This window comes from Malaya genurostris, chromosome 3 (assembly GCF_030247185.1).
Source record: "Malaya genurostris strain Urasoe2022 chromosome 3, Malgen_1.1, whole genome shotgun sequence".
Taxonomy (NCBI): Eukaryota; Metazoa; Arthropoda; class Insecta; order Diptera; family Culicidae; genus Malaya; species Malaya genurostris.
This window is the reverse complement of record NC_080572.1, coordinates 15,148,669-15,174,347: the sequence shown is the minus strand read 5'-3', so window position 1 is coordinate 15,174,347 and position 25,679 is coordinate 15,148,669. Positions and strand designations below refer to the sequence as shown.

The window sequence follows — 25,679 nt, the reverse complement described above, 5'->3', positions numbered from 1 at the left end:
GAAATTGGAAATTGGAAATTGGAAATTGGAAATTGGAAATTGGAAATTGGAAATTGGAAATTGGAAATTGGAAATTGGAAATTGGAAATTGGAAATTGGAAATTGGAAATTGGAAATTGGAAATTGGAAATTGGAAATTGGAAATTGGAAATTGGAAATTGGAAATTGGAAATTGGAAATTGGAAATTGGAAATTGGAAATTGGAAATTGGAAATTGGAAATTGGAAATTGGAAATTGGAAATTGGAAATTGGAAATTGGAAATTGGAAATTGGAAATTGGAAATTGGAAATTGGAAATTGGAAATTGGAAATTGGAAATTGGAAATTGGAAATTGGAAATTGGAAATTGGAAATTGGAAATTGGAAATTGGAAATTGGAAATTGGAAATTGGAAATTGGAAATTGGAAATTGGAAATTGGAAATTGGAAATTGGAAATTGGAAATTGGAAATTGGAAATTGGAAATTGGAAATTGGAAATTGGAAATTGGAAATTGGAAATTGGAAATTGGAAATTAGAAATTGGAAATTGGAAATTAGAAATTGGAAATTGGAAATTTGAAATCCCTTATTTCGACGTTATATTATGTTTCGAATTAAACAATTAGGGTCGAATATATTTTTGCCTTAAAAGAGTGGATATTATTTTATAATTTGTTGAAGTTTTAAGGGTAGCTGCGAAAGAAGTTTTAGTATTACTTGGTGAAATTGATTTTCACAATATTCTTCTGATACTAATTTCTAATCACTGAGAAATTTCTACAATTAAAAACAAAAGACGGTGGTGCCATACGGACTATATTGTGGATACATACAAACTGCCCAGCCATGCTGGCGTAGTTTCGAACGGGTCACTATCAGTGTCGTAATGAGGGTAAGACGAGTGAGGTGTTCGAGGCGAGGCGGGCGCCAACATCCAAGGGGCGCCAAAACATTATGGAATTGGTAAGAATTTGTTGCACGATTTTTAATAAACTAATAATTAATAACATGCGAATTTTTCTGGAAAAACTAAATTAAATTTAGTTTAAGATTAGTATTGTACTGTTACATAAATCCGATGAGATGCCACCGTAATCATAATCATTCATTTACATGGAAGTGCAACTCTATAGCCATTTAGAATACAGAACCACCATAAAGCGACGACCGAAACAATTATCTTTCATGACAGTTCTCTACTGGATGGTCGTGCTTCTACTGGTGTCTACAGGCGTGAAATGAAACTAGAACAGTCTTATTCACTTGGTGGATCAAAGTCCTCAAAGAAAGACCTCCTCAATCAAAGACCTCTGCGTTTAAGATACTGTTTACTTATTATAGGCATTCTGGAATTACTGGATATGAATGGGCTGATGGCGATGATTGCAAACTTGCGCTCAGACTAAAGCATTTTTATCAGATTTTAATCTGAAAATGTCAAAATGTCTACTGCATTTTTCCAAGCACTATTGCAGTATTCTGATCAGAGCGTGCTGAATATTATTCGTGTGATTTGTGAGATTGCGATTACGGTACTTCATAGCATCTCATACGTTACTATCCCGCATTGACGTAATTACATATCCGGGTTTTTGGTTCTCCCTACATGGTTCAATCTGTGTACGGAGATCATATTTTGAAAGATACATTACTGCTTCTCATCCAATGCGGTAAGGAGCTATAATTAGAAGGATTCATCGTTCCTCCTGGAGTGAATGAACCTTCCTTTACAGGTCAGGTTCATTTCTGCTCATACAAACAACTAGGGGAACATGCAACTTAAGCCAATTAGTTTTGATTCTTAATTCTGAAAATATGATGGAATTGGTGAAAATTTGTTGTACAATTAAAGAGCAAACCTGCAAACCTTCTAAAAGCAGCTACTGATTTTAGCGTCATCTACAGTGCGCATTTCAAAAGTTTAGTTCGGATATAACGGACATCTTTTGTGATTGATTTGATCATTTAGAAGGTCCCCCAACATTTTTTTCATTGAGAAGTATTGTCGTTCCCGAAACTCCAAATTAAAAAAATGTGCATGTGCGTAGATTTCCGTACTATTCACTGATCTAATATCGTCCATTTTGACGTAGGACTACGTCATTGTTTGCTATGCAGGAGTACGAATACAAAATACGGAAAATAAAACCGTGGTTAGGTCACATCGATTCGAGTAGATAAAACTACATAGTTGAGATCATGGGCGGTTTCAATTCAATTAGTAACGAACAATGCATTGATTCGAATTTCACTCTGTTTGGTTTGATATCCGTCAAAATAAGTTAGTGTTAAATAGTATCCGCGAGTTCTCACTACAAAATACCTTCCGATCAAAATTGACCCGGACTGGTCCATTCAAACCGCGCACGTAAACCCAATCGGTAATTTTTTGTCTAGATTAGTACAACCTTCTTTGACATTCCTATTAAGTTTGAATGAAATATGTCAATTAGTGTGTGTTTAGCAGCTTGTTTGTGCGAAAAATTTGTCTGGCTATATTTATTATGAAAAAAAGCGTTGAACAATGAATTTACTCGAAATTTTATATTTCAAATGGAATTTCGGCAACGCAATTATTCAAAATGTTGCAGAAGTCATTTAGGGGTGTTTTGAGGGTCTACTCTTTCGAGAAAGCAAGTATTTGAGTGGCATAAAGTATTCAGTGAGGGTCGTGAGATCGTAGAAAATTTGTCTCATGCAGGAGGAAATTGTGCTTGAAAATCGTTGTGTTAGCATTAGAGATAGCATAGGATCATGACATCTCCTATGGATCGATTCAGCACATTATGGTTAATGTTTCGGGTATGAAACGAGTCGATGCCAAGCGCCGTCGCATCCAAGCTTGATTGTGACTGAATTTTTGGTCAAATACGATTCAGTCCGGGTCAATTTTGATCAGAAGGTATGTTTATAACGCGTGTGTGGTGGGCTATAGGATTTATCACTTTCAGGTTAAGTGGAATTTTCAATAAGGAAAATTTCATGAAATCGCCTTTTTTAATTCAGAGAAAAGCTCAAAGTCGTGAATGAAATTTTTACTATGTTGTTTGTAAAGCAGGTTTAAAAACTTCCTTCAATTTTGAATGATTTTGAAATAGATTCAACGCAGGTTTATGCTGATTCTTCATTTTGCTTTATGAATCTTATATATGAACATATGATCTTAAAATGTTTTTCAGTAGGCTTTTGTGAATTTACAGTTTCAATGCGAGACTTATGATGTAACACTCAAGACTGCTACAAGTATTCAATAAAATTGAAAATGTTACTTGAGATAACCTTATAGAAAAATAAATGTTAGGGCGTCTTCATGGTGTTTGTTAAAAAGTTTGCTCACTACGGCTCTGATCACTATGGACGTGTGTTGCCTAATGTAACCTGGTGTAACGGGAAATTTCTTTTGTTGTCCTATTATGAATGTTTTTGGACAATCTAAAAACTATAATTCCATCTGTTAACAGTAGAGGTTCGAATTCAGTGTTTAGTCATATGGAAGCAACTCATAATAAATACTGCTTTTCCAGTTTCGCCAAATGCACAGGAGAGCCTTCCTGGCTGGGAGCACCGTTAAGGTTAGTTCATCGCACATTGCCCATGATCGATTTCGCACCATATGGTCGTATGCTCCCACTTTTCATTCCTAGTCACCTTCCATTTAAAAAAATGAATCTATTTCATTTTTTGGCCAATACTTAGATACGTAGATGTTTTTTTCCATGTCGCTTGGTGTGATACATCAAGTTTCTTTTTAATTCCCGATTTGTTTATGTAGGAATGATTATACGAACCATCATGATTGCCGTAATTATATCTACAACTAGGCAATCTGTTATCCATAGAAATAATAACACCCGTAATGGCTATAATTATATAAAATCTCATCTTACATTTCCACTCTTCTCAGGCAAAAACATAGTCCAATCTTTTTTAGTAAATTACTCTCAATGAAATCACGAGCATCGTTCTGTAAACCATTAACTTCAACCTGTTCGTGACAACCGTTCAATAATGACCTAGCCAAACGGCGGCAGTCCTCCGTCATCACTTCACGAAACTACCTCAATCATTACCTCGCCTCGTCAAAGCACACTGCCTCACCCACCTCGTTCAGGATTTCGCTAAGAAACACAGAGTTTCGTCGGAAATTTGCCTCCCATCGACGTTTGCCCTGGTATCTCTTCAAACAATAACAGAAGTGAATCCTTTTTTGCTCAATTATTGCCATTAAAAGGGCACTTCTCCGAATGTCTGTGTTGCGCCGTCGCCACGGAACAACGAATGATCCTATTTTGGTTTGAGGTATTTGTATGGTTTGTTCATCGGTCGATGGTTTGTGGAATGTCCAAACGATAATGTTTTCATTCGAATCCATGAACGTGCTTTTTGCGCCCTACTAGTCGCGGCAAATGATGGTTATGGGATTTGATCGCACATTTTTAATTTTTTTTTCACAGATTACCACTTATATTCATGACGGTTGCGTACATTCAAATCATTCTGATACTCTGGAGGTCCGACACCATTCCAGGCCACCGAGAGTCCCGGACACAACCTTGTGGAAGTAAGTATGTGGGGATCTACACAATGCGGCCACAACGGGGCAGTCGTTAGCCACAAGGAAATTGATTTTGATGATGCGGAAGGAAGTTTATGATTCAGAATCTTCCTTCGAAGATAAATAATGATTATTCACAACAATGATGATTTACAATAATCACGATTGTTTGCCGAAACGTATATAAGCTGATTGGATTAAAACTCCCGAGAAACACGGATTTGTTATAGTTTAGCTCTACAACAAACAACAGCGCACCTTCAAACAGTATCAATATAAACAGTCACGTCTTATCCGTCGCAAGTTACTCTTCTTCATTAATTTCAAGTTTTTCATAACAAAAGCACGGCCGTCATTTTGTGTGTGTTCCTTTCCACGAAATTTTCACACGTCTATCTATCTAAATTTATTTTCGGTTTTCATTTCAGTCCATAGCACCAGATCTACGCTGAATTGTGTGGGAAATACCAGCACAATGGGACAGCTCCGAGCCCGCCGGAAAGCAGCAAAAATGTTGGTGGCCGTCGTCATCATGTTTGCCGGATGCTACTGTCCGGTTCATATGCTAAATGTGGCTAGGTGAGTTTCTCGATGATTAAGGAACGATAAATAACCTATTTGAAGATTTTTTATCTGTAAACATGGTAATAAGCATGTACAATAGCAAGTTCCAGTGATAAACAACGATACGTCTTCACCAAAACTTCTTGTTTGTGGAAACGCCTAGTCATTTGTTGAAACGCCTAGTCATTTGTTGAAACGCCTAGTCATTTGTTGAATTGTTGTCAAATCCCAATTAGCTGGTTATAAATATACACACTACTTTTAAAATATCCACAGCAGAAATCTACTATATCCAATACACTTTTGAGACTAGTAAGAAAACAGTAGTCTTTATGTTTAACAGCTACCAATAGACCAACGCAATACTCTCTCAATAGCTGTAATGCCGACATTCAAATGAAGCTCGAAATAGTAACTTTACAGGAACTTTGTTTAAATGGTGGGAGAGTGGTCAAGTGGTGGGCGAATGGAGAAGCAGTGTATTTCCCACTTTGATATTTTATCCGTCCAGGAAATCATCAGAACTTTCAGCATTAAAAAAGCAGAAACAAAATGCAGAAGCAAAGAAACCGGAAGAAAATTATTGCCAACATTTTGTCGCTAATGTACTACCCGCTGTCGGTGGTATCATGTTCACATTCTATCTTATCTCGGTTGGATTTCCTGAGAAAAGATGTAAATTTGTTCCTTTCAACAGCTCACTCCCGCTTCCTCGACTACAAAGTTGAAGGACACTGCTCGGTGTATGGAATGGCAGTTTATCACGTGTCAGGTATTTACGTACGTCCCTAGAAGCTCGACGAAACCGCTTTAACTGGCACACTTCAGGGGTAAGCATTAACTGGTTGAATGAAAGACCATAGAAAGGAGTGGTGATGATAAATTATCGTGCATAAACTGAACATTCTTGGGGCTTTCTAAAACTTATTCTTCTTTATCATGATGCAGAACTTTTTTTAAAGTACCAGTCAGAGAATTAAGTTTTGTATTCGTACAAAATGAAGAAGAATAAGAAGACAATTATTACAAGAAAGAGAAGACCGACTAAAAATAAATCAAACTTTATAAAATGTCTTAATTTTCTTTTCCTATAATTGTATTATAAAATTGCTACAATTGTATTGTAAAATGGCACTTATCGGAATTAATGTTGGATTTAATGCCGATATGTGCCATGTTCGGATCAAAGGTAGTAAATTTACTGACGGATACCGTCTTCCTGGAAGTAGCCGTTCTCACGGTGTTTAAGCCAATAATTAGAACATCCGAGGTTTTTTCAACATTTGCGCCATTCATACTGTTTTAAAATCGCCAGATAAATACCTATGTTTGACAAATTAAAATAATTAAAATATTTTTAAAAATAGGTGTTAACGTAACCGTAATCGATTGCAATTTATTCGGACTAAATATTCGAAGAAGCAATATTTCGTGCCACTAAAACACTTTCTCATAGGTTGGCAATTTCAGGCGATAAAAAGTGCATTATATAAAAACTAAACGTTTGAAAATATGCTAAATTCTCTTAGGAATTATAAATATTTTAGAACATTAAACAATTAAATATTACTGAAATGAAACATTAGAGCATTGAAACAATTAAATATTACCCAAATTGAAAATTTGGAATTTATCCCTGCTAGGAAGATTGAGCACACACAAGTCTTCGATCGTGTTCATCGTTTTAATAGTTCTAAGTTTTTGATTTATGCATTACATATAACCCAAATCAATAAGCTTCAACAGCTAAAATAAAACGCTTTATAGAATAGTTTAGATTTTATCCTATATGATCTGATCTTCTATGTTTTTAAATTGGGACTCGCACCTACGTTTCAGGAACAATTTTTAAAGGAACATTGAGTTCATAGATACTCACTATGTAAAGAACACTTGAGTTCTTCAATCACGGCTGCAAATTGCTTCTTCCAATCTTCTTACGTGACTGATGGTATGTGAAATGACCATGCACGCTATTATTGCTAATCTTTCCTCAGCGTTTGATATAATTAACAACGATATCATGATTACTAAATTCCAAACATCCATCGATGACTGCAATCATATCTCAAGAATCGTTTATCAGGAAAAGTCGGCGTTCACTTTTCCAATGAGTGCATTGCTTCGTCCGGAATCCCGCATAGTAGTCATCTCGGATATTTCATATTCTTACTGTACAACAACTTTTCTCTGAAGGGCTCTCGTCTATCGTTTGCTGTTGACGTTAAAATCTAGTATCACAAGCCCTGAAGAAGCACATTTTCCACAACAGCAGCTGCTAGATTTCGCCAAGTGATGTAAAGTTAACTGTATGTTAGTGAATCGTAACAAATGTTCACAAAAAAAAGAACCGTTTCATTTTTAATTAATTAAATTAGTTTTATATTTAACTATTATAGAGCCAATGGGTTTGAATACATATCTCACATGTGGGTCATGAAATTTTTTTTTTAATTATATTTTGAATCATTACATTATCGAAGCTAGAAATCTTTCAGTTCCCAAAGCTAAATTCTCCTATCTTCGATGACAATCTTCAACTGCTCATTCGGTTGAAGAATGTTCGTCGACGACATTATCAACGTACTCGTGATCCTGCTATGGAAAACATAGTTAAGGATTTACAAAAAGAAATTAAACATAGATTTACACTTTTGTGAAATGAAAATTTCGCTTAAGAAATTGAACAAATTAAACCCTTTTCTAAACCTTCTTAAGAAACCTCAGAAACCAATTCCTGCTCTCAAGGAAGGACATCAAATACTTCTTACAAATAGTGAAAATGCTCAAAAACTTGCTCAGTAGTTCGAAATTGTCCACAATTTTAATTTGAAAGTTTTGAGTCCTATTGAAAATGAAGTCTCACTGAAATAAGACCATATTTCAACACAAGTGTTGTTACAAAATGACACTACTGAGATGAATTTTGATGAAATTAAGTTTGTTAGGAAACTGAAAAACATGAAGGCCTCCTGGTAATGATGGAGTCATTAATGTTCTTATTAAAAATTTTCCCGATGTTGCCTTGAGACGCTTGGTTCAAATTTTAAACAAGCGTTTTTCATTAGCTTACTTCTCTAAAAGATGAAAAAACGCTAAAGTAATTTCTATCCTCAAACCTGATAAAAACCCAGCAGAAACATCAAGTTATCGACCAATTAGTTTACTTTCTTCTATCAGTAAACTTTTTGAAAAAAAATATCTTGTTGAGAATGATGTCTTTTATAAACGAGAATTCAATTTTCTACCAGATCAGTTATGGTTTCGTCATGATCATTCAACTACTCATCAACTTGTCAGAGTAACGAACATGATATAAGCAAATAAATCTTCTGGGTTATCCATTGGAGTTGCTCTTCTAGACATAGAAAAACATTCGACAGTGTTTGGTACTAAGGCTTAATAGCAAAAATGTCTGATTTCCAGTTTCCTATTTATTTGATCAAAATAATTGAAAATTATTTAACTGATCGTACTCTTCAGGTCAGCTATCAAAATTGTAAATCTGAATTGCTACCCGTACGAGCAGGTGTTCCCCAAGGTTCGAGCATAACTTCAATCTTGTACAGTGGGGTCTCGTACAACGAGGATTCGGTTTAGCCGGTATTCATTGTTGCCAGATTCGTTATTGCCGGAAAACCACGATATACGAGGTCTGTTCAAAAAGTGCCCGGAATTCTCATTTTTCTAAAATAATATTTATTTATTCGTCTACATCTATATGGTCCCCTTCAAAGTAATTCCCCGTAGATATAATACACTTATGCCAGCGTTTTTTCCAGTCTTCGAAACACTCCTGATAGTCACTTTTTGTAATGCTCTGTAGCACTCTCAGCGATTCTGCCTTTATCTCTTCAATCGATGAAAAACGCTGTCCTTTCATGGGTCTCTTCCACTTTGGGAACAGGAAAAAATCACACGGAGCGATATCTGGTGAATAAGGAGGTTGGGGCATGATTAAAGTATTGTTTTTAGCCAAAAAATTCAGCAGTTTTGGAACGAATTTTGCTGCCACTCGTTTCATGCCCAAAACATTTGAAAAAATATGATGGCATGAGCCAACTAATATGCCAACTTCATCAGCAACTTCTCTAATAGTGATTCGGCGATCATCCATAATCATTTTTTCCACTTTTCCCACATTTTCATCGATTATTGACGTGCTGGGTCGACCGGAGCGTTCGTCGTCTTCAACGTCTTCGCGGCCATCTTGGAAACGCTTATACCACTCGTAAACACTTGTTTTTTTCATAGCAGACTCACCGTAGGCTCTCTGTAACATTTCGCACACTTGGTTACACTTTATTTCATTTTTCACGCAAAATTCAATACAAATTCTTTGACTCTACAAAAATCGCCGAGCTCAAAAAAACACGTCTACACCAGCCGCTACAAGACAGAATGTAAACAATGAATACAGCTGAAAATTTCACCATACATTAGGGACATATGTACCAACACAATAAAAAAAATTTTGACCACCGGACTCTCCAGACGCGCGCAATTAAAAAATTCCGGGAACTTTTTGAACAGACCTCGTACGAGACCCAGAAAATATGGGATTTCAACTGATTGGGGCTGTGAACGGTTATCTCGCTTCGGTCGACAGATAGAGCCACACAATCTTCGGCAAACTTGTTGTAGATACTTAGACCAACAATTTAGTTTAGTTTGACAGACAATTGGTTGAGAACTGCTCCGCCAGGGGCTCATTGAAAAATGCATGATATAAATCATTCGCTTAACACAGACAAACGATTTGAGCTTCAAGTAATTATAGTATTTTGAAGAATGCGGGAATTCAAAGTTTGTCAAACAGCAAATGTTTTAACTCCGAATCTCTCCATCAGATGTAGTTAATGTGCTCGAATTCACATATTTATTATCAGAATTATGCTCTTATCAAACAATTAAAAGATATAGATAGGATTTTTTGTTGGAAAGCTGTTAGAAATATTAGGGTATACATTATGAAGACCATGTTAATTGAGAAATTGTCCACCGAATGGCGCTAGTGGGCAATTTGACGATAGAAAATTTATAATGTCATATCTCTAAGCCCTGATGATATAGAATGTTCGTGTTTTCGGAAAAAATGTTCCGGAGCTACAAACAGATCAAATAGTGTAAACAGTATCTCCAATGGATGGTGCTAGTTTGCAATTCAAATTTGAAAATTTATGTTGACTCATTCAGATGGTTTCTTCGAGAAGTTGTTCTAGAGTATCAATACCAATTAAATGATTAACTAAACATTCCATATTGTATCTATATAGGTAGTCTTCAGTTACTGAAAATGTTCACGAGAGTGATGTTATCAATCGGGTTTTCAATAAATTGGTAAAGGATAGGCAAATCGAAAACTGTTTTCCTAGAAGGAGCTAGTAAGCTACTAAAGTATTAACATGAATAGGCTAACGAAATCTGAAATCTGAGGAACTTGAGAGTGAAACGAGAACTTTATATCAAAGTTTTGATTATTTGTATTGCTAAATATAATGATAAGTACATAAAACCTGATATGTTGGGTTTTTTTATTTTATTTGTAGCGACAAATTCATAATTCATCAACCTTTCTTGAAAACTTTTATAAATTGAGTACAGTATAGAACCGTACTGTCTTCGGAGAGTTTGTTGTGTTTGTGGAGACTAAAAGTGATATTTTAATTAAAATTAGTTGAGAACTGTCTCACCAGAACAACAAAAATATTATATTGCATTCAATACCATAAAGTTGGATTACGATTATTTGGAAAGGTGGTGGTCCTGAACCAGTTTCTGTGCAAAACATAAATTATGTTCAAAACATTAATATATTCAAAGTAATTACTCTACCAGGTGGAGCTTGTGTACCGTAATGTTTACAGTATCTATCAGAATCAGTGCGGTAAAATTATATTTTCAATCGAATGATATCAGATGAAAATGAAATTTATGGCCACTGACCGTCAGCATATCGATACAAATTCTTATGACTTTCGTTCCCAATTTCAAATAAAGCTGTTGATGGTGAGCAAGTTCAAATGAATAGAATTATAAATGGAGTGAAGTATTAAAAATGAAAACTGAAGAAGGAAACTATTAGTTTATGTGTATTCTGTAATTGATATTTCAGCTACCTGGGTTGTCTTTCATCTATTATCTTGAACCAATTCGAATGTTTACATGAACCTCATTTGAAGGCCGCTCTCACACTATTGAAATAAGATGATTAAACTGATGGTTAAACTGAGCTTTGATTTGAAAAGAGTCGGTATAAGAACTGAATGCTGCCGGTTCGGTACGTCAGCGAACGTTGTGTGTGCCAGAGTGTGGAGTTTACTGCAGTACAGATATCGTCAGTGTGTTTCACATTCGGTTTCAATTGAATTGAATGACTTTTTACTGCACTGATCAGCACACTCTTTTCGTATACACGAGAGTTGTTCGGAAGATCTTTCACTGCATAATGAAGGGTGTTTTAGTATAAACTGTGTTCTCTCCGCATAGCATATGCGCTAGTGCTCAATGCAACGTAGATTACCGTAGATAATTTAGGGGCTATAAGTACTGCTCAGTCGTTTGGAATCCTCACAACCTTCACTGTGCTGATTGAATCGAATCGATACAACGCCGATTCGTTCACTTCGCTCTTCGACGTCTACCTCGCCAGCTACGAAAGTCGCGAGTGACTAATCAGTCTCGATACAGTACAAATTCAACGAGAAGTTGCAATTGGTTTAAATGCCATTTCGCCAAAAGGGTCATTCCGCCAAATCGAACAATTGTGATGAACTCCTACAAACAAACCTGAAATAGTTATAAGATCATGTACAAAATAAATGTATTTTATTTAATGTAATTTATAATAGCGAACCGCTTGATAAAAACAGTGTTTATATTAACTAATGAATACCAATATACTAATATGATATTCGAATTGTATTAGGTTTAAAGTACTAAAGTATTGCCTATGAAATAAACGTATTTATGAAAAAATTACCCTTTCGGCGAAAGTACCCATTTGGTCACTTTTGTCGAAATGACCCGCTCCCGCTTTGGATGATAAGATTGACTGCCACGCTGTCCGACCTTGTTCCTTTCGCAATAGTGCTTTTTTCGTCTTCCTTCACGACGTACCATTTATAGCACGAATAATTTGAATTTGATTCTAACCTATAACTGTAAATTATACCGAAATAAAAAATTGTATTATAATATTATAATAACAATACCAGAAACTGCTAATAAACCTATGGGCAAAACTTAGTGACGCCTTTCTGATCATCAACAGGTAGTTGTCGTATAAGGATTTTGGTATGTGGCACTTGAGACATTTGAATTTTGGCAGAGCAAGCATTCAATAAAAGCGATTCGAAAAATTTCCATTCGACACTTCAGATGATTGGATAAATAAAGAACTCGAGATGTACATGGTAACGACTTCCTTAACAGCAGCTTTTTCAATCTTTGCTACCGTCATCTCATCATTGCGTTAATCATTTCCTGTGACACTATCCAGTTAAGAGGAAACCCAACACTCTAGGATCAAATGCCGGAGCTCTAGAAGGGGTCATTTCGTTGTGTAACAGCGATGGTTGGGGAGAGATAAATTGAATTGGAATCAAGGGGAGAGTCTCTTAACACAAACTATATTGTGCCTCTAAGAAAACACGTGATATACTGTGAGCCTAAGTTTGCCACTCTGTGCCCCATGAAACAGCTACTTGTCAAAACTGAGCCCTTCGTGTGCCGCAACTGTGTAACTGTATGAAAACAAAAGTGCCAGTATTGATAAATGCACCAACGCATTGTGTAATGTGTGATTGGCACATTGTTCTAAGCGTCATCCCCTTGATTGGAAACCTTTTGATACAGTGACTAACGAAACGTTTTGTGAATAAAAGGATGATACGGTACCACGTGGAAATGGAAAAGATAAAATGCAAAAATGGTACCAGGCGTTTCAAATTATCAGGTATTGAAAACTATGACGAGTCAGTTAGAAAGCGTAAAGAGAAAAAGTAGTAATTGCATACACTTAGAAAAATCGTGTTAATTTAAGTCTATGAAAACGTTTTAAAAGGAGCATCGTAATTCACTTAAATGTACAATTCGAAGCAAGAAGTCATGTCATTAATTTCAAAATTAATTTTGCTGAAGTGTAACAGATCGGCTGAAAAGTTCGTATCGTTTCTATGAGAGGGCGCCACTAGAATTAAATCCATACCATTTTCAGTTAGTACAAACCTTCAAAAGATACGTGTATAACTTTGACAGCTGTCTGATTATTAGTTTGTGAGATATTGCATTTTGAGTGAAGCTACTTTTGTTATTGTGAAAAATATGGAAAAAAAGGAATTTCGTGTGTTGATGAAACACTACATTTTGATGAAAAAAAGTGCCGCCGATACCAAAAAATGGCTTGATGAGTGTTATCCAGACTCTGCACCGGGCGAAGCAACAATTCGTAAGTGGTTTGCAAAATTTCGTGCTGGTCAATGAGCACCGAAGACGATGAACGCAGTGGACGTCCAAAAGAGGCTGTTACCGATGAAAACGTGAAACAAATCCACAAAATGATTTTCAATGACCGTAAAGTGAAGTTGATCGAGATAGCTGACACCCTAAAGATATCAAATGAACGTGTTGGACATATTATTCACGAATATTTGGATATGAGAAAACTTTGTGCAAAATGGGTGCCGCGTGAGCTCACAATCGATCAAAAACAACAACGAATTGATGATTCTGAGCAGTGTTTGGAGCTGTTATATCGAAATAAAACCGATTTTTTTCGTCGATATATAACAATGGACAAAACATGGCTCCATCACTTCACTCCGGAGTCCAATCGACAGTCAGCTGAGTGGACTGCACGCGATGAACCGAACCCAAAGCGTGGAAAGACTCAACAATCGGCCGGTAAGGTTATGGCGTCTGTATTTTGGGATTCGCATGGTATAATTTTCACCGACTACCTTGAAAAAGGAAAAACCATCAACAGTGACTATTATATAGCGTTATTAGAGCGTTTGAAGGACGAAATTAAAAAAAAACGGCCTCTTTTGAAGAAGAAAAAAATTTTGTTTCATCAAGACAATGCACCGTGTCACAAGTCGATGAAAACCATGCTGAAATTGAACGAATTGGGCTTCGAATTGCTCCCTCATCCACCGTATTCTCCAGATTTGGCCCCCAGTGACTTTTTCCTGTTCTCAGACCTCAAGAGAATGCTCGCTGGTAAAAAATTTAGAAGCAATGAAGAGGTAATCGCTGAAACTGAGGCCTATTTTGAGGCAAAGGACAAATCGTACTACAAAAATGGTATCGAAAAGTTGGAAGATCGCTATAATCGCTGTATCGCCTCTGATGGCAATTATATTGAATAATAAAAACGAATTTTGGCAAAAAAATGTGTGTTTCTATTAAACGATACGAACTTTTCAGCCGAATGTTATATCAATACAGATACAAAAATTTTATTGACATGTTAATAGACATAATATTGTGTCATCACCAAAGAATTTATGACATAAGTGTAGCATATTTTGACATCATAAATCGCTAAAGTAGACACAATAAGCACTTATTTCAATTTTAAACCAATTTTTTTTACTATATATATTATTTCAATTTTAAACCAAATTTTGATTTTTGAAACGCCTACTGAACTTGATACAAGCATAAATCAAATAAACATAGATTTCCGACTGTACGGTGACACTAACAGCACCTCTAGTGCGAAACGGGTGTACTTTTTTCCATTTGTTTTGTTAAATGCGCAGGCAACTTTTTGCATGCATTTTAGGAGCATTTACGCATCCTTTCTCCACCAGACGGTGCTTTTGCTGTCACGGGTTTCTCAACTACATTAGTATTACACTGGGAAATCTATGTTTATTTGATTTATGATACAAGTCATGAAACGTGAAATCTCTGCTATGAAAATTTTTACATAAAATTCCCGAGGAAAAACTTCCAGATATAAAAAACACTGATCTATATATATATATATATATATATATATATATATATATATATATATATATATATATATATATATATATATATATATATATATATATATATATATATATATATATATATATATATATGTATATATATATATATATATATATATATATATATATATATATATATATATATATATATATATATATATACAGGGTGATTTTTTAAGAGCTTGAGAACTTTTTTAAACAATAAAACGCATAAAATTTGCAAAATCTCAATAGCCCGAATTTCTTCGGAAATGTTGTCTTCCAAAGCTGGAATAGTTACTGGCTTATTTCTGTAGACTTTAGACTTGACGTAGCCCCACAAAAAATAGTCTAAAGGCGTCAAATCGCATGATCTTGGTGGCCAACTTACCGGTCCATTTCTTGAGATGAATTGTTCTCCGAAGTTTTCCCTCAAAATGGCCATAGAATCGCGAGCTGTGTGGCATGTAGCGCCATCTTGTTGAAACCACATGTCAACCAAGTTCAGTTCTTCCATTTTTGGCAACAAAAAGTTTGTTAGCATCGAACGATAGCGATCGCCGCCACAGTGCATTTTTCGGGATGCATGGGCAGTTCTTGAACGGCTTCTGGTTGCTCTTCACTCCAAATGCGGCAATTTTGCTTATTTACGTAGCCATTCAACCAGAAATGAGCCTCATCGCTGAACAAAATTTGTCGATAAAAAAGCGGATTTTCTGCCAACTTTTCTAGGGCCCATTCACTGATTTGCAAGCGTTGCTCGTTAGTAAGTCTATTCATGATGAAATGTCAGAGCATACTGAGCAAATAATAATGCATGAAAATCATAACCTCAAAAAATCTGAGCAAATACTAATGCATGAAAATCCTAACCTCAAAAAAATCACCTTTTATATACATTTTTTTTTTGACTGGAAAAAATTGCATTTCTGCTGAAAAGCAAAACCAAAGCAATTCACGCCACCAGTGTCTTGTAATGAAAAGAAAAAAGAATAAGAAAATATTGAAGAAATATCTAGAATTTTGTTAAAATACCATATAGAGAAGTATATATTATTATCTAAACAACTTTTTCGAAGATCATAGGTTCAGAGTTGTACGCTTTCGTTAGATTTTGAATAAAAGGTGCACAGTTTCAACAAAATCACAAATTCACAACCTAGGAAATGTTGTAAGCTAAGTATCCAGTCAATTATAAGCAGTAAAAACCAGCAAAATCATCGTTAATTCTGAAATGTTCCGTCCATCTTTTCACCAATTGGTGATTGTTCTCAAACAAAAAATTAAAATTGCAAATGATGTGAATCATAGCTTTCCGAATTTTTGGAAGTGATGACTTAAAATCTCATCAATTAATATTTGATACTGAATCTTCTGTCTGGTTTAAAATCAAATTCAAATAAATTAGCTATGCAATTCATGACACGACACAAGTTTACATCCTTTGGGTTAAAAAAATACCCTGATTGATGGCGACGCTCCTTCTATGTACATCTATTGAGAAGTAAATTTACATGATTTCCTAGTGCTGAGAATAATTTATTTTTTTATTACTACTGAAAATTGTATGTTCACGTTTTCATTATTTTACCCTTTTTGCCTTTCTCGTATAGAAAGGCTATGCAATCACTGTGAAACCCGACTTTTGAACCGAGGCCCGGAGGATCGAATGTTATATATCATTCGACTCAGCTCGACGAACCGAGCAAATATCTGTGTGTGTCCGTGTGTTTGTCCGTGTGTGTGTGTGTATGTGTGTATGTATGTAAAAAATATGCACTCCCTTTGTTTAGAGATGGCAGAACCGATTTTCACAAACTTAAATTAAATAAAAGATCTTATAGTTTTGTATAAGTTTCTAGAACGTTTTATCCGGATCCGACTTCCGGTTCATTCTCTCGCTTTCCTACAAGATGGCCAAATCAATTTGCACAAACTTATAGCTTCAAAGGAAATGTCTTACAGTTTCATGCGGAATTCCTAAATTTGTTGTAGATACTACTTCTGGTTCCGGAACCACAGAGTAAACAGGATTTGTAGAGTTTGTTAAATTAGGTCCGAACAAACTTTCCTATTTCTATTCAATGAATAGTTGTTTTAGCGAATTCCACAGTAATATCTATGATGTTATGTGTAATATGAGACAGGCGTCATTACACCACTAGATGGATTAAAACAGATTTTACCTTTATCATTCCCCCGGAAGTAAAGATTTTCTAGAAAAATAAATAACTTTCAAACTTATTTTTGCCACTCAAACTTATTTTTGCGAAAGAAAAAAATCAAACTCATTTTTGCAAATGACTAAATGAAATCACATCTCCTATTCTTTCCAGATACTCATTCAATATCGGCCAAAATGACATCGTGGCCGTTTTGTCCCTGCTCTCGCATTGGCTCTGTTATGCCAACAGTGCTGCCAATCCTGTGATTTATAATTTTATGAGTGGTAAGTGCCTAGATGTTTACATCAAATTTGAATATAAAAATTTCTACAGCGTGGCAACTAAATTCTCTTTTTTCATGAAAAATACTTCAACGCATTTGCGGTTTATTATTATTCTCATACCAGTTTTTGCATGAAAGACCTTACAAAATAACACAACAATATCATTTTCACAGGTCGTTGAATGTGCTTCATTTTTTATAACAACCTCAATATTTTTGAGATACATTATGTACTAACACGTGAACACAAAATTGATCTGTAATCACTTTCAATCCGTTCACACATAGTAAATGTACACAAACCATTAAATCTTTCGAATTCAATGTGACAATTGCTTTGAATCGTTCACCGGTTTTCCCGAAAGCTGAAGCATCATATTCCCCGCACATTTCCAATCGTGTTAATATCTAAAGTTTGTGAAAGCCAGTTCATTATCGTTATTTTCTTATTTTCGTGTCCTCGTCATAGTTGGTTGGGATTATTGTCATCTTGAAGTACTCAAGCACGGTTGCTCTTGAACATTTTCTTGACAAATTTCTGAAATCCACAAAGCTGGATTTTCCCATCTTATCTACCGTCAGATTTTGGTTGAATATCTCAAAATAGCCAACATAGATGGATGTAGCAGTCTAAAAAATGGACGTTTACCGAGTATTTTAGTACGCTGATAGAATCAAAAACACTTTTATGGAACTCAAGCCTAAATAGTCGATCGCGATAATTATTTTCTTCAGTTTAGGTTATGATTTTCTCGACAAAATTTTGAGATAACCTTGTTTTTAGATACCGATATTTTTCTCCTGCATTTTGTAAACATTCACATATTCCCCTCCAAACCATTTGAGTATGTACCGGAGGCAGCTGGTAAGTTGGGTTTCTCTTGAATCCATCGAATACTGTTCTGCTCTATTGTTTTTTAGATGATCACGTCGAGTCCTGTTTATTGTAGTCATCGAAATTTTAGTGCATCTTCGTAAATATTAAAACTTGCATAAATGCATACAAAGGGATACGGGCTCAAAATTCTTCATGTACACACTGAGAAAAAATCGTGCAAATTTACGTCTTTATAGGCATTTCCACGTTAGTATTAGTTATTATAGAATTTAGTTCAGAACTACTTCTAAGAAATCAAAGATGCAATAAACCATTCTATCAAACCCAACTAAACTGTTTGAAAAGGCTAAACTATAGAAAAGTCCTGGCATTACATTCCTTTTGTGGAATTTGGCCTTTCTGTCTCAACAGACTTCGCAGCCGATTCATAGCGTACAGAATCATTGCATGGCTAGAACTATGGATCATACTGACACTAAGAATCCTTCCAGGTCGGGGCTCGAACATACGACAACTGGCTTGTAAGACCAGCGCCCTATGCATTGAACCACCAACCCGGGCCATGATTTAAACTATGCTCTACTGTATTGTCTATCGGCACGAAACTTTTATTCTTATGTCGTTTTCGCTTGATGCTAAACCTACCCCGCCCTAACTGCTGTCATACCGTGTGTTTGAGGCTAGTTTCAAATCTAGGTTCAACGTTGTTGGACTGAAAATCGAGTCAGTTTCAAACCTGGTTACCCCATAATTCCGGAACCAGAAGTTGGATCCAAATAATATTCAAGATTCAGGCACACATACACACACAAATCGATTCAGCTCGACGAACTGAGCAAATGTCCGTGTGTGGGTCTGTATATGTGTTGTCAACAAAGAGGTCGAGATGTCAGAGATAACTGGACCGATTTTGATCAAACTAGTCGCAAATGAAAGGTCTCCCCGTCATCCAGAACGCTATTGAATGGTTTTGAGATCGGATGTTTACTTTTTGAGTTATTCGAAGTTTCCTGTCAAAATTTTCAGTTTTTTATAGTTTTTGTCACACTTGACCTTGAAAACAGAATATGTTTCCAGACTTAGATTTTAACAATCTATGACTTGTTGGATATCTTTTACCGTGCGGAATGGTAAAAGATATCCAACAAGTCATAGATTGTTAAAATCCGTCCATTTTCAACGGAGATATCGACATTTTTGTGTAAGCGACTTTTCCCCCTATTCTAGCAGTAGGAGTTTTGAGCATTCTATAACAAATCAATGCTTGGGAGCAATGTGAAACACGATTTTTTATACTGTTACATACAATTGTTTCTAACTACCAAAAAGACTGTGTACAGCATATTTTTTCATGATATTTTACCTCGGACCAATTTTAGCACGGTTCGTTTTTGGCAACATAATAATATGCCATATGTAAACTAGATGATGGCAGCATTTCCGAGTTGAAAGCAATTGCATAATTATATTGCTTTAAACTACTTACAGCAATAAATGCTGGAATAACATAACACCCATATACCATCCGAATCAGTTCGTCGAGATCAGCAAATACGTATGTGACAAATAATTTCAGTTAATTTTTTCGGACTCAACCGTTTTCTACAAACTCAGATTCATAGGAAAAGTCGTATGCTCCCAAACAAGGTTTTTGAATTATGTTTGGTTCCGACCTCTGGTTCCGGAACTACAAGATGATATGTGAAACGAAATTAAAATTGTGTAATTCATTTTTTCTCGTAGATGGCTAAGATTCAAATGAAATCTAAGAACCATCTAAGATTCAAATGAAAAAGTACAGGTGTGTAATGTCAGAGACATAACTGGATCTCGTGAATACGAATAACACGGACAATCTTTCTTCATACTTCCGAATATCAATTAGTTGATCGATTTTGTGAATTGTGCAAGTTTTGCCCTTTTACACTACTAGAATTTAAAACGATACACCTAAACTACAGTACAGATTAGTTGCATTAAACATTCTGACACACCAATATTACGAAATAACCAGTATAATTCTTTATGATAAAATATTGGTGGTTCTGAAAAGTACCATTTATGAAGGCGTTCGTGAAGTCCGATGGATACCATTGACAGCCGATACTGATATGTGTATTGTTGGAGTCTCCTGCTTCTTCCGCTTGCGGTAACTAGCTTTGTTCACGCTTGCGGTAACTAGCTTTTTTCACTTGAAGATTCCTCGATCACACCATAATCAACACGATGACAACGACAGCCAAATTCTAAATGAATGGCTTCTGAGTCGCTGCTATGCATTTCAAATAGCAAATCAGCAGGAAGTTCTACAAACTGCAACTCTCGGCTTGAAGACCGGAAAGTGAATGAGAGTTGCTACCTGTGCGTTTGAGGTTTTAACCACGTACAAGTGTTTTGACCCTTTGGCCTTTCATCTTTGTTGTTCATACGATTCGTTATTAATAATAGGTGTTTTAGTTACTCTTGTTTTACATACTAATGTTTAATCATAATATTTATTTTAATTATTTATCAAATATCTACCTACTTATAACTATCCCTAATCTAATACGTACAAATTTTGAAATATTAGTATTTCAGATATTGAGCACCTCTCTTCAAATTTCGTGCAGTATTGTTCGAATTTTTGTTCTAGTATATCCAGGGAGGCCATCTCATGTACTTCACTAGTCCTTGTCCAAGGGGGTAGATTTAGAATCATCTTTAAGATCTTGCTTTGAATGCGCTGAAGCCTAAGTTTGTGTGTTCGTGCACAGCCCCGCCAAACAGGGACTGCGTATTCAATTGCGGGGTAGATGATTTGTTTATAGACAGCCATCTGATTCTTCAGGCACAGTTTAGATGTTCTACAAATTAGCGAATACAGAGACCTAATGATTATGCTGCATTTTTGAACGATTCTGTCAACATGTGACCTGAATATCAGATGTCTGTCAAAGGTGAGTCCTACACTCATAGAAAAAATGAAATTTACGCTTGACGTAAAACCAAATATGCCGTAATTTCTTCGGCGATGACACAATATTACATCTACTAACATGTGAACATAACTGTTGCGTCTGTATCGATGTAAGTTTCAGCTAAATCAACTGTGAAGTTGATGATATGACTTATCTTTACATGCTTTGTATTGTGAATGTAAGTGAATCGCGACGCTCCTTTTATGTGCATCTATAAAGATGTAACATTTTCTAAGTGTGTAGATAGATAACTGCATCGGACTATTGAATGACCTCATAACCGAATCGTATTCGGCATTCGTCTGATGGAGATCGATTTTCGAACACGGTTTCCCTTTTATACGCATTCAGATGAAGATATGTGCCTGACTACTTCAAAATCGTCGTCCTTGCGCGAAGAAGCCAAGCAAAAGCAAAGAGTTTTCCGCGTTGTTTTCAAAGTTTTAGAAAACTTCATTTTTGAGTTGTTTGTGGTTATCTCACACTGTTCAAAATAATATCCTGGCACTGTTCAAAATAATATCCTGAAATGGCGAAAGAATTATGTTGTTGCCCTTAATACAAGTCGAGATATTCACTATTAAGTTCTGTTCATTCTTCCATATGGCTAATTTGGAAAAGGCACCCCATAGTAAAGTAAGTCGTATTCACGACAAAATTTTAAGATTCTACAAAACATCTTGCTTTTCAGTCAGATCCAACTTCCGATATAAAGTATAAAAATGTCTATTTCACATAAATTAATCAGGTTTATCGGGTTAGCAGATTTGGATAGTCGATAACCAAATAAACTTATTCCAGTTTTAGCGGTATTCAGTTTTCAGTACCCAAAAATTTAATTTGCACTACGATTTCTCGAAGAAGTATACACTGATTTTCAAACATTTTGAAACAAATGTAAACTTTACTCAGGTGAATTTATTTGATTCCAGTATCGAATAGTTTCTCGAAGCTCAATCGTTTTCTCAAAAAAAGCCAAATCGAATTTCAGAAACAAAAATTCAAACTAAAATAAACTCATAGTCCCATACAAAATTAATTATTTGATCCAATTCTGACTTCCGATTCTGGAATTACAGGATGATGAATTTTTAAAATTCAAAACGATATAGAAGATGACAATCCCGAAAAGCTTTCAAGCTGGACTCAAAACTATTGCATTTTATTGGCCATACATAACTATTGCATATGGCCATACGAATCGGTTTGGGTTATGCTGGTTCCTGAATACCGGCTCTGGAAGTACCTTAAATTACCGTAAACTTTAAAGTGGAACTTACTTCGACATATCACGGAATGTTTAATCGATTGTCACACTTGTAGATTCAAATTCGATCCGATTTGCAGTTTCGACATTACAGAGTAATGAGTGTTTAAAATCTCAAATTGCCGCTTAAAACGACGGTCATTAAAATAATGTCATGAAAACTGAAACACCGAAGAATATTCTTACAAAAAACACATGCGGATTGATAAAAAAAGCTATCATCTCACAGCTAGGTGAATTAAGCACGTTTTCTTGTTATGTCTTAGAAATGCATGAAACTTCAAGATCTGGTGTTATCACGAAAGACACCATTTTCGATTTTCTAATTCCCAAAGTAAGGTTTTTTTCTAAGCGGATTTCCAAAGTTACACGGTTTCAAATTCTTCCAAAACTGATTTAAAAAAAATTCTTAGATTACACCAGATCTGGACGTTTCATGTATATTTAAGATATTTTACATAAAAAAAAATTTCTTTAATTTTGAGTTTTATTTTTTGGCGCGGATTTCCGAAGTAACGTGGATTTACGCACTTGCGCAGATTTCCGAAGTTAGACAGTTTTTTTCGCACGTTTTTTTTATTGCGCGGCACGCGTAAAAAGAGATCTCAGTGTATGTGACAAATAATGTCACCCGAGTTTCTCAGAGATGGCTTGACCGATTTTCACAAACTCAGGTTAAAATGAAAAGTTTTACGATCTCACAGATTTTATCCCGATCCGACTTCCGATTCCGGAATTACAAGGCAATATGTGCAATTTATGAGAGAACGCGCATATAATTTTCTCGAAAATTTCTTAACCGAGTTTTACAAACTCGGTTAAGAAATTTTCACACCACTAGGTGGATTAAAAAAGGTTTTTTATTTGCTGTGTCACTAGCCTAACAGACTAAGGCCAGTGATGGCCCATCTTGCCTCAAGTACATTTAGGATAGCAGTGAATTTCTTCATTCGGCTTTGTTCGGCTCGTTGTGGACTTTTGAGAATTTATATTCCTGAAGAGAATGGAAATTCGATGAGTTATAATTTAGCATCACTACGCATCCCAAATTTTAATTATGTTTAATTAAAATTTTATGTCTATGTGGGTATGAGAATCCGAAGAATTAATCATTATTATGTAAAGGACACGAGTCCTATACTGGCAGGTCCCGTTGTCATTCTATTGCCAGTGGTGAGTAAACCAGATTTACGATTATTGGCAGCAATCATCATCAATCATGATGCGTCCTCATCAAAAACAACAACAAAACACTACACTTTGTCTAGTGCGTAGAAGCATCGAATTGATTTATCCTTTGAACCATCTGCTTTGAAAATAATTTTGTTTGCATGCTCTTCGTATGGAGTAATATCGCTTTAGTAAACCAACCGTCGTTTCTCAAACAGTTCCTATAAGTTTGTATTGGTTTATCAACAGTAAAGACTTACCCAATCCTACGCCATTTAGATAAAATAATTCTGTCGCTTTTCCGGTTTGTGTTTCTCAATCTCAGATGGAAACCCATGACGAAATTAAACATGAAAACCCAGTTAACTGTAGCGTGAATAAAAATGCGAGAAACCACCGATAGCCGGAGCAGTAGCAGTAAGACCAATCCAATTGGCATTCGGGGAATGCATTTGCATTGACAACAATCGGAATCGAAAACCACGCTGACAGTTGGGATCGGATGAATGGCTACGAAGATATGCAGTGAAGAAACAGAACACGGTTGTATATCAACTATGACAATATACTCATACAATAACATTCACAGCGGATTACTGATTGAGGGATTATATACGAAGTTTAAAGGATGAGTGAAGCAAGTTTGCTAATTTTTGAAAGTTTCATGCAAATTTTATTCAAACAAGCGAAAAACAATGTTTTGGTAAACGTAAGCGGTAAACACTCTCCAAAGTAATAGTACTGGATGAAATTTACCTACCTTGTATATAACCTCTTAATAGAATTGAAAAACCCTACTGATGGTGGCATTGTCATGCTACTCCATATCGTAAAATATCGAATCGGTTTATTTCTTATCATATCGTTTTTTACTCTCTGAGCCAGAGATGCCATTTATACAGCTTTATCTGTATTATACAGATTTTTATATGCACATACAGATTTCATACAGAATACTGATTTTGTACAGGTTTTTTAAACTCAATACAGATTTATACTGATTTTTTTTAAAAAAAGGAGATTTATACAGATTTAAAAAAAAAGAGGAGAGAATAAAATAATTTTGTTCGTCAAAGCTCTCTTTGGTACTAGTGACGAGATGAGAGTTTTGTAATCAATCGACGAATCACAAATTGATCTAAAAATCTTTAAATGGTGTTGATAGTTTACGTTGAGCGCTGAGATCCTACATCAACTCACCAAGCCATCATTTTGAAAGTATATGAAATTGAAATTGTGTTTTGTTGATTCCGATTGGTGATGAACATTTTAAAGCATTTAATGTCGTCGTTGTAGAATGATATGAATATTGAGCACTCATTCAATTTCTCATTATAAAACCATAAATTTTTGGAATAACATTACCTCAACAAATTTTCATTATAAATATTTCGATTTAATAGTGGATACAGATAAATTTTTCATTCTGGGTAATACAGATTTTCTATGAAAATATCTGGCATCTCTGCTCTGAGCTTAGGTGTTCTTTTTGCCTTTCTCTATAGAAAGATAAAACAATTGCTTGGAAACCGAATTACGAACGGAGCCTTGGAGACCCGTAGTGTAATATACCATTCAACTCAGTTCGACGAGATCGGAAAATGTGTGTGTGTGCGTGTGAGTATGTTTTTAAATGTGTGCACCTTTAAAAAAATTACCGTTCAATTTTCTCAGAGATGGCTGAACCGATTTTAACAAGCTTAGGCTCGTTTGAAAGCTACTATTGGACTGTTTATCATGTTTGAACATCAAATTTTAATCACTTCCGGTTTTGTAGATATAATGGTGACATGACGTTACATGAAGTGACGTATCCAAAAAAAACGCTCTTTCATCTTCTTCGCTCAAATTTGTCGAAGATGACTAAACTGGCTGTCATTTCTGATTCCGGAGATATAATGGTATAAGTGAC

General features: G+C 35.4%; 1 protein-coding gene across 5 annotated transcripts in view; it reads left to right on the top strand.

The window, feature by feature from the left end:
- The window catches only part of LOC131439058 (orexin receptor type 2-like), a 335,326-nt gene that overhangs the window by 289,503 nt on the left and 20,144 nt on the right, over positions 1-25,679 (top strand). For all 5 annotated transcript variants that reach the window (XM_058609588.1, XM_058609590.1, XM_058609591.1 and 2 more), the window contains 3 exons: positions 4,437-4,543; positions 4,966-5,116; positions 17,421-17,533. In XM_058609588.1, the coding sequence (XP_058465571.1) occupies positions 4,437-4,543; positions 4,966-5,116; positions 17,421-17,533 (371 nt within the window). The remainder of the gene's footprint in view (positions 1-4,436; positions 4,544-4,965; positions 5,117-17,420; positions 17,534-25,679) is intronic.